The sequence below is a fragment of the Dendrobium catenatum genome, unplaced genomic scaffold (assembly GCF_001605985.2).
Source record: "Dendrobium catenatum unplaced genomic scaffold, ASM160598v2 fragScaff_scaffold_1651, whole genome shotgun sequence".
Taxonomy (NCBI): Eukaryota; Viridiplantae; Streptophyta; class Magnoliopsida; order Asparagales; family Orchidaceae; genus Dendrobium; species Dendrobium catenatum.
The window spans coordinates 202761-213062 of record NW_021320113.1 but is presented as its reverse complement, the minus strand read 5'-3'; the positions used below and the strand labels follow the sequence as shown (position 1 = coordinate 213062).

General features: G+C 36.3%; 2 protein-coding genes across 2 annotated transcripts in view; one reads left to right on the top strand and one right to left on the bottom strand.

The window, feature by feature from the left end:
* The window catches only part of LOC110109890 (subtilisin-like protease SBT1.9), a 4645-nt gene extending 2094 nt beyond the window's left edge, over positions 1-2551 (bottom strand). The window contains exons 1-2 of the mRNA XM_020841097.1: positions 2163-2551; positions 961-1554 (exon numbers count right to left, since the gene is read on the bottom strand). Coding sequence (XP_020696756.1) covers positions 961-1554; positions 2163-2551 — 983 coding nt within the window. The remainder of the gene's footprint in view (positions 1-960; positions 1555-2162) is intronic.
* A 191-nt stretch (positions 2552-2742) lies between these two features.
* Positions 2743-7646, top strand: LOC110109891 (putative germin-like protein 9-2). Its single transcript, XM_028701210.1, has 3 exons — positions 2743-2842; positions 3463-3519; positions 7150-7646. The coding sequence occupies exons 1-3, from the start codon at positions 2743-2745 to the stop codon at positions 7644-7646; spliced, it is 654 nt and encodes a 217-aa protein (XP_028557043.1).
* Positions 7647-10302: the final 2656 nt, after the last annotated feature.

Here is a 10302-nt window from a genome sequence, read left to right as displayed (position 1 = left end):
CGGGGCGGACAAATTCAAATAAACTCTAGCTCACAAAGAGCCAAATGCCTAGTCGAAAATATTACTAGGATCCATTCTCAAACAATCTCTTGCCAGTAAGGACGTGGTACGTGTCCTCTAATCGGCGGTTTTGCCGCCAAATGGCACCGCAGGATAAACGGTTATGACCCGGGGCCCTCTGAACCGAGTGGTTTTGCCGCCAAATGGCACCACAGATAGCGGTTATGGCCAGAGCCAATACGCTCCTTAATGGCGTTAAATCCTTGAGATATGAATCAATAGGATATGATTGATAGGGCACAAAGCCCTCTGTTAGCTAAGGTGGATTCAAATTTGTCCCCTTAGACAAACATCAACCCCGGTCTACAAGGTTCCCTTGGACGAAGCAACCCATGGCTGCTGACAAGGATCCTTCTGTCAGGTTGGGTCGACTACCTCCTCTGACTAAGTAGACCAGGGACCACGATGGCCCGGGACGATGGAACCATGGGATCTTGATCGGGTCCATCATCCATTCCCCCACCATCCGCTTTAAGTGCAAGATGGTGCAATTTCTACTTTTAAATATCAAACCTTTCAAATTTCCAAACTTTCAACTCAAATCCCAAATCCAAATCCAGTTCTCCAAATTCCAAACCTATTGCTGCTACTATATGCCAGATAACACGTATTTCTATACGTATCTGATTGATGACTAGCCTTAATCGAAAGTTCTCTCTCGTGATCGGGAGGGGTAATTAACTATAGGGGCTTGCGCCTATAGGAAACCAGAACTCAGATCATAAAGTCCTCATAAAATGAGGGCGAAATCTCTGGGTAGTGTCTTATCTACAAACCCATCTGCCTTCCAAAATTTACCTCGGAACTTAGTTCGTTAAAACTCCCTCGCCAAATAAGAAAAGCGAGTGGAGGCCGAGGCCGAATTTTCGGATCCCACACGCATCGACAGTCAACACCCACGGAGCGCTATGGCTAAGAGTCCCAGCATCAGGCCCATCATTTCCAGCTATTGAAACTGGAACAATTCCATGTTGTATGGCGGCCAGAGAGCCTCGTGAAATTGAATCTTTATAAAATTTATAATTTTTCCCTCCGGTAATAGACATCGAGATTATGTCTACTCCATCTTTTATTGCTTGATCTATAGCTGCATACGTGTCAGACTCCGCGCACCCCGGGAAGCAAACTTTATAAATGGAGAGATGAGCTAGGGGTGCCATGCCAGATGCCGGTCCACCCTTTGCCATTCCAAGAACATTCGCATCCTTAACAAAGTTGCCTGCCGCGATGCTTGCCACATGAGTTCCATGCCCATCAGTGTCTTCAGGGGAAGGGTTGAACCCACCACGAAAGGCCTTTACTCCAATTATCTTATTGTTGCAATGGAATCCACTGTAAGAGCAACTGCCCTTCCATTTTAGAGGTGGAGGTGCCATGTCAGTATCCTTAAATGAAGGATGGCAAGCCTTAATGCCAGTGTCGATTATACCAATGATAAGGCCTTGGCCCATTATAGTGGATCCCCAAACATTATCGGATGTCACACCAAGGTATCTATTAAAGTACATAAGAATATTAAATTTAATGTCATATATAATATGCTAAAAATTTATTTTTATGAGGCCATTATCAAAATACATAAAAAAGATTTAAATTCAATGTCATATTTAACATGTAAAATGTATATTAATATTTAATACATAACATAAATATTCTTTCCCACTCAAGTCAACATAATCTTTTGGATCTATCATAAAATGATGATGGGGTTTCATTTAAAAAAAGGGGTTTTTACACACATACCTCTTTATTTTATGCTATTTACATATCTAACACCTAAAACATTAATATTACATGACTACCACCCATTGAACAAATTTAGGTGCATGGAATGAAATATTAAAGTTTATAGGATGTTATGAATGGTAGAAAATGAATTATAAAAGTGTTATATTTGATATTAAAGTTGTATATGAGTGGTAGGCATGTAATATTAATATTTTAGGTGTTAGATATGTAAATAGCATAAAATAAAGTGGTATGTATGTAAATTTCCCTTAAAAAAATAGCCTCTAGTTTACTTTTAATTGTTCTCAAAGCACTCATAATATCTTTATTTTATTGTTTGCACAATGGCAATCAACGGGTAAAGAAATCCATACTTTGGTGTATAGGTTGTCGCAAGAGGATAGTGGCGGTCGCACTGCGCATAGAGGAATCCGGGTTTGGACTTGACGGTCTCCAACTCTCCAGGAGTGAGGCGGGCGGCAAAGCCGTTGAGAACATGGCGGTAAGAGTATACCAGTCGTGGCTCGCCGGAATCGAGGGTGGAGTTTGGGAGGAATGAACGGTGAAAGCTTTCAAGGTCACCGTCAGTGAGAAGCTCATGTTGCTCATGTCTATCGACGTCGATGATGTACACTTGTGTGTCATGGCGTCCAGGAACTTCATCGACTATTGGGAGAAGGTGAGAATTACTACTTTGAATAAGTAGTTGTAGTAGAAGAAGTTCAATGAGCAGAAACAAGACAATGGGGCAGCACTGCTCCATTTGGCTGAGAAGTCGTGAAAGACTACCATGGAACCGCAGGAACATATATATAGCAACGTGTAAGTATTGCATTATACTGCAATACATGAGGAAGCTTCCTGGTCAGGAACTATAAATGGCAATCTTTAGTAATAATGGAGAAGTAAGGCAGGTACAAGCATCCGAGAACGTGGCATGGAAAAGGATCCGAAATGCCTTCGGTCTTCTTCTTGCCATTGATGAAGGGAATCAAGAGATATAATAATCACAATATGGCGGCAGAAAAGAATTTGCCGAAATTTTCTGATGATGGTTGCTTACAAGCTGCGACTTTTCTAAAGAAAAATAATTCAACAGAAACTTAGCTGCTAAAGCTTATATATATATATATATATATATATATATATATATATACTCATAAAATTAAAAATTTGTGTTGCTCAAAATAAAATTAAAAAACTTGGGAAGTTATTTTAGAAGTCATATAGACTTTGATTTTGATAAATTCAATCTGATTAAGGCGATAGTTTTTTTATTGCTTCTTAAAATAAAATTTTAGTACACAAATTTTAAATTTTGTATTAAAATTACGTTTTAAGAAACAATAAAAATGCCGCTCTAAACGAAAGCTAAATCATGTTCATCCATAATTGGACCTAATTCAAGTCGATCGCAAAATAATAATTGATGCGGTGCATCATAGTTCAGCTATTAGTATACTTACTTTTCCATTTCTTAAATTACCGTTATGCATTGCCTTCCCACCATCCTAGTTTGTTTCTTTAGATAAAATAGTACAAAGTAGCTTTTTTTTAGGTGTTTAGTCATTTTCAGCATGAGGAAAGACCTCATGACAGTAAGCTTTTATCCTTGTTGGGGAGGGAGGAAACTTTTGATACATTGAATATTATACTTCTTGATTGTTGCTCTAGTTCTCTGTTTGTTTTTTCCATTGTCCTACCCTGCTTCTTCCACATCATACCAGATCAGTTATTGGTATCAGAGCCAACGGCTTGGTGAGATGGCAGAGAGTAGCAAGTATGTGTCAGGCGATGTGGATCGCAGCTTAGAGGCTCTTTGGGACGCACATGATGATGTCGTGAAGCGGTTAGATGAGATGGCCGTGAGTGACAATCGCCTGGTGGCGAAACTGCGGCGAGATCGTGTAGGGGGAGTTCCGGCAAGAGAAACTGGTCACAGGCCTTTGCGGCTAGTTACGCCTCCGAACAGGCATGGCAAAATATACCAGTCGTGGCTCGCCGGAATCGAGGTTGGAGTTTGGGAGGAATGAACGGTGAAAGCTTTCAAGGTCACCGTCAGTGAGAAGCTCATGTTGCTCATGTCTATCGACGTCGATGATGTACACTTGTGTGTCATGGCGTCCAAGAACTTCATCGACTATTGGGAGAAGGTGAGAATTGCTATTTTGAAGAAAAAGGAGGAGGAGGAGGAGGAGGAGGAGAGCCATTTAGGAAAAAAGTCGTGAATGATGGAGCTTGATTAGCTGAATATATAGAGCTAAGTACATAAAAATACTACAAAATTTGTTGCATTATACAAAAGTGCATGAGAAAGCTTCCTGATAAGATATTATATAATAATTATCTTTGATAGTAGAGGAGATGGCATGGAAAGGATCCGAGAACATGGCATGGAAAGGATCCGAGAACATGGCATGGGAAATCAAGAAATATAGAATACTCAATGTATATTTGGTCTTCTTCTGCCCACTGATGGAGGGAATCAAGAAATATGTATGCCTATGTCCATAGAATACATGAAACTAAACATAATATAGAAGAAAAAAATGGAAATCATCATCCAAATATAGTGGCTTTTACAAAGAAAAGGTCTATCGCCAGAAATTTTTTGTATGGTGGACAATAAACCATAAAAAGTGGCTCAAGTCAAACAACGTCTAAGGCTTCGATTGAGACTGCTTTTTTACTGCTTCTTAAAGCAACTTTTTAATAAAAATTAAGTTTTTTTACTAAAAAACTTTTTTAATAAGCAATAAGAAAGCCAAATGCTCCTAAAATTTATAAATAGATCATCTTTTTCCATAGTTGAGCGAGAATTTTTAGTTGCGCAAAATTTGAATCCACAAAAAATTTTAGAACTTAGCTTGAACCTGCTCATCACTGGATGTCATGGGGGATTATTATTTTCAGACATCAGACACAGCTTACTGTTCGGTACTTCACAGTACCGAACGGTACTGAGCTCGATGCTATGAAGTATTGAGTTCGGTACTTCATAGTATCAAGCATACTGAGCTCGGTACCGAGCTCGGTACTTCTTGGTACTGCTCAGTACCGAGTAGAGGGTGATGTTGCGCTTTTTCATTGACCACGGACGGCGTCCGGTGTCCGAACCCAATAATTTCCCTTGGATGTCGGCGGTCAAATGAAACCAATGCTTGTTGATACTTGCTAAGCCGAACTCTTACTTTAACTCCAAGGAAATGGATCTGTTAGGCAATACTCGCAGCCAATGGACTACGTAAAGAAATCAGACTTTAATTGTCAAACCATATGTGAGAAAGCAAAGTTTGATTTCAGAGTTTAGAGGGAAATTTATTAGATCAAATTATATATTGCTGGATCAAATTAAATATTGTGCTAAAAAAAATATAAAAAAAAATAAAAATTGTGATTCAAATGGAGAAGGGGTCTAAATATGTTCAGTATAGAATTAAGGCTCTGATTTGAATCAATTGTTAATGTTATATATAAAAAATTAGATATTTCTAGAAATTTAATGAATTCTAATTTTCTTACATGAAATAAGAGAACATTGGCCCAAGGTCTCATTACTTGATGCATTTCTTAGACTCCTTAAGAGCCTCTTTATATCTTTCCAAATTGTGAGAGTTTTTACAACTAAATTAATTTTTATAACAAATATTCTTAATTTTTATCTTTTATTTTGATTACACCATCAATTATATTTGTAGTTCCAAAAATACTTTAGAGTCCTTATTGTTAGCCAACATAATCACGTGTCCACTACTACCGCCTCCTGACAGTTACCGGCATCACTTTCTCTGGCACAGAAAAGGACCCGCAACAGCTCACCTGCACATCTCCTCTTCTCTATATAATATTTCACTGTAGCAGAACAATTTATTCTTCTTCTTCTATTCTAATGAAGAACAAGAACGAGCTTGGTCCTTCCTCTCTGTTATTCTTTCTGCTCTAACCCTTTCATTTCAGGTACTCGTTTACTTATTACAAATTTTATATGTAATAGCAATTTGTTGATAATGATGCATTGACTATTGCTTTTTTATTATTATTGTTGGTCGAGCATTGAAGCACAACACTCATGCACAAGTCCATCTCTTTACTTGAACAAAGACCTCTAAGAGGTGAAATTATTTTGTGCGAACACCGGACTGTCTGGAGACCAATTAGAACGTGCCCCATCACCCGGTACAGAGCAGTACCGAGCACCGATACTGAACAAAAAAATGACATAGTGCGTTATGATTAGTTTCCGGACACCATCCGGAATCCACAGAATAATTTTTCCTCGATAAGAGAGAGTCACAAGCACCAGGCCCAAATCATGAAGCCAAGAACACATTGGACTGAGTTACTTCACTACATCCCATGCGACAATGCACTTGGTAAGGCCTGTTGTTGGCACATGAACATAACCATGAGATACTATTGAACAGCAAGCTGATCGATAGCCTTAATTAGAAGGTTGAAAAATTGGTAAAAAGAAAAAAAAATTAGAAGCCAATGGCCAAACAATCTCTTTGTTTATAACTTGAATGTGATGGGCATAATCACCGAGTTGTGCCAAATGTAGAGAAATAAAACCCTCACCAGCACTTTGTTTGGTTGCAGCAATATTAGCTAGTTTTGAACTGTAATTGACATTGTCTTTACACATTTTAGAAAGCTTGTTTTACTGAATCATGTGGACTTATTGGCGTATTTAACGACGAATGCTGAATAATAGTTTAAAGTTAAAAACATGCAGATCCCATCTTCCACGAAGCACTCCAAGTTATTATGCAGGGAATAGGGCTTTTAGTTTGGGACAGCTTTTTTGTTGCTTTCTAAATAGCTTTTTAGTATAAAAATTTCTTGAATTAAAAAATTTTATACTAGAAATATGTTTTAGAAAGCATTTTGAAAGCTGTCTCAAATAGAGACTAAGGCTTCGTTTGGGACGGCTTTTTTATTGCTTTCTAAAACGGAGTTTTAGTAAAAAATAAAAAAATTTGTACTAAAACTCCATTTTAGAAAGCAATAAAAAAGCCGTCTCAAACGAACCCTAAGTCTTGCTCTGTTTCAATACAAAATTTAATTTTGAATATTTGAAAAACAAAAATTATAATTCGAACAGATGAACGTGCTGAATATCAAATTTATTTTTTTCAAAATTTTGTTTGTTGCACAGATCGAATTCAGTAATGCGAGAAAGAAAAATCTTGGGAGTTTACCATGTTATTGCCAGAGAAAAAAAAAATGATATGTTTTTTACATTAATTGACCCATTTTATTACATCCATAATCTTTCTGTGCTACATGTTCTGGTATAATAATTTTATACCATAAAAAAAAAAACATTATATATAATTACTCCTCCTGGAAGCACTCCAGACGGCAACTTCTTCACCTTCACAGGGCTTAGAGATGCCATTAATGGCGGACCAAAAGGTGTTCCCTTCAAGGCGACCAAAGCAAGTCAAGTAGAATTCCCTGCACTCACAGGCCAAAGTGTCTCCCTTGCTGTTCTCCAGTATGAGCCCCGTCCCACCGGTATCAACCCGCCTCATATTCATCCTCGCTCAGCAGAGCTCTTGCTTGTGATACAGGGAGCGGTTATTGTTGGCTTGGTTGATTCAACTAATAAGCTCTACACGCAGACGTTATATGCAGGCGATGCATTTATATTCCCCAAAGGACTTGTTCACTTCCAGGTTAATGGAGACTCCAAATACCCTGCAATTGCTGTTTCTGCTTTTGGCAGTGCCAGTCCTGGAACTATCTCTTTACCAAAGAACATTTTTGGCAGTGGGATTTACAATTGGGTTTTGGCCCAATCCTTCAAAACTGATGTGGACACCATCAACAAACTCGTTTCAGCTAATAGTTAATTAAGAGTTAATTTATGACGAGATTTATAGCATCAGCTTATATTTATGTGTGTTGCATACTTTCATTAGCAAGTTTTTAATATGTATTATCAAATAAGCTTGTATTGCTTCTGTTTTATTACGTTTGATTTAAATAAAAATGTAATCACTACAGAGAGGGCTGTTATAGTTATACTTTTTTTTTTTTGTTTTCCATGGTGTGTAAGTTTTTAAATTATGATGATGATGATTGTCATGATGAAAAGGAAGGCTATAACAATCCTTTACCTCCAACTTAGAAGGATCTTGAGGGTAGACATACTAGCTCGAGGTGCAAGATCTTCTTCCCAGCTACATATAAAACTTATACTCTGAAGAATACACTGAGCTAGTAGCTATGATTAGGGGGTGTAAGAAAATTGAGCCGGCTCGAACTTGACTCAATAACGAGTTCACTAGTCGAGTTTATCGAGCCGCGAGCTCGAGCTCAAGCTTAATAAAGCTTGACTCGTGAACTCGCGAGCTAGCTCGACTGCTTTTTTTTTAATAAAATAATTACTATTTGTAATAAATTTAATTGTTTAAAAGAAGATAGATGCTGTAGTAATTTTAAAAAAAAAAAAAAATTGAGTGTTGGCATGTTTAAAAAGATAAGATGGTGCAAAACCAGCTTGTGGTTTAAGAAGGGGCAGATTTATTATGAAAATATATTAAGATATGAAAAAATAATGAAAAATATATAATTTAAAGCAAATATTGCATTTCATTATAATTGATAAATTGTGTAATACTTGTAAACTTACCAACCTAATTTTTCTTTATGTAACAATGTAAAATCAAATAAATCATAAGAGTTTAAATGTTTAAGGACTCTTCCAATGTATGACGGTTGCATGGCCTGTTTTTAATGCAATATTTATTTGTGTTTTGTATATATATATCTTAACCTCAAATTCAGCTTGTTTTTTTTTTTTTTTTTTTTTTTTTTTTTTTTTTTTTTTTTTCATTTGATGATGTCAAAAGAGGAAGTATGAGAAAATGATCTTGGGATATGTTGGTTATATCTTCATGGCTTGGAGCATCTAAAATCAACTGGCATACATACGATTGACATCCTCCAAACGATCCAATCAAACACATTTTTGCTCACTATTCTTATGGAGTGAACAGTGTGATGCCAATACTGGCGTCACACTATTCACACATGTTATTTTTTTGTGTTCGGAATTTGCCAAAAAAGCGCATGAAAGAGGAGAAAGATAGTTACCTTTGGCAACCAGATGAAGAAGCGGATGAAATGGAGTTCAATTTGAAACGAATTACCCCTTTTGAAGTTTTACAATGTTTTGGAGTGAAAAGTGAGTTTTTTGGTCGGCATACATCTGGTGTTTAATTTATGATTGACGCCCGTCACTTATTCTATATGATATAGGATTTTTTTTTTTTTTTTTTTGGTTGACACCATGAATTGATTTGATAGTTTATTGTGTACATGAAATCATCATGTCATAGATATACATGTTTTATAAAGTGCAACAATTTAGGGAAGTCATCCAAAATATTCAAATTTATTTATGTATGAAAATCTAAAGGGTTTGTATTTTGCACCTTATTTCTAAATATTCCATGAATATAAGTTTGCGAAGATTTCAAATGGGAAGTTTAACATAATTTGATGACAATAAATAGGTGTTGTGATGTTACTTATAGTTCAATTAACTATTTATTAAATTCATATAACAGAATGAACTCAAAACTATTATAGTAGGTTTATTGATTAAGGACTCTATCAGTGACAGCCACAACTTAACCAAAATGATTGGTTGCTACTGATCAACTGAGTTACAGCATGGGTGAGTTGATAAGATTGACCAAGGGATGAGATTATCTATTGTATTCATTTTTGAAAAAAAAAGGAAATATTAAAATTTACAAATATATTAAAATTCTCCACATGTTAGACAATACAAAATTTATAATTATTAATAATTATAAAGCTTTGAACATCTTTGTCTCATATTAATCTTAACGGTCTTCATAGAATTCTTGGTAACCAATAATCAAATGGAGTATGAGATTCTTATTGTCATGATCTCTAGTGAACTATTCAGAAGGTCTTCAACTTCTTGAGCTTGAGGTGCGTGAAGATAAATGAAGTTAGCAATGTGATGCCCCAAGATCAAACTTGGAAAGAATGTCAATCTATTACTCAAACAATTTACCAGAGTTATCTAAAACCTTCAATTAAGCAGTCTATCAAGCATCTATGAAATTTAAAACATCAATATACAAGTCGATTCATATCTCAAAAGTCATGTACAATACTCAGGAACTACACTACAATCACCAGTACTGAAATCTATCCTGAGTACAAAAGAATCAAAATCAATCAAAAGACAAAAACCTGAAGATCCGGATCAATTCCTATCTTCTGCTCCCTTGCCCTGACCTGAAAATATCAACCACATATAATGAGCTTTACAAAGCCCAGCAGGTCACCTAATACCTATAACTGAAATCAAAGCACGGCGATGCTATCAATATGCATGTCAATCAATCAAATCAATATCAGTCAATGGTCAATGAATCTATGCAATACGAAAATCCAATAGTCAATAAAACCAGTCAATGCAACGGCAGACGAATCGATAAATCAACTCAATAAATCCATGTCAAT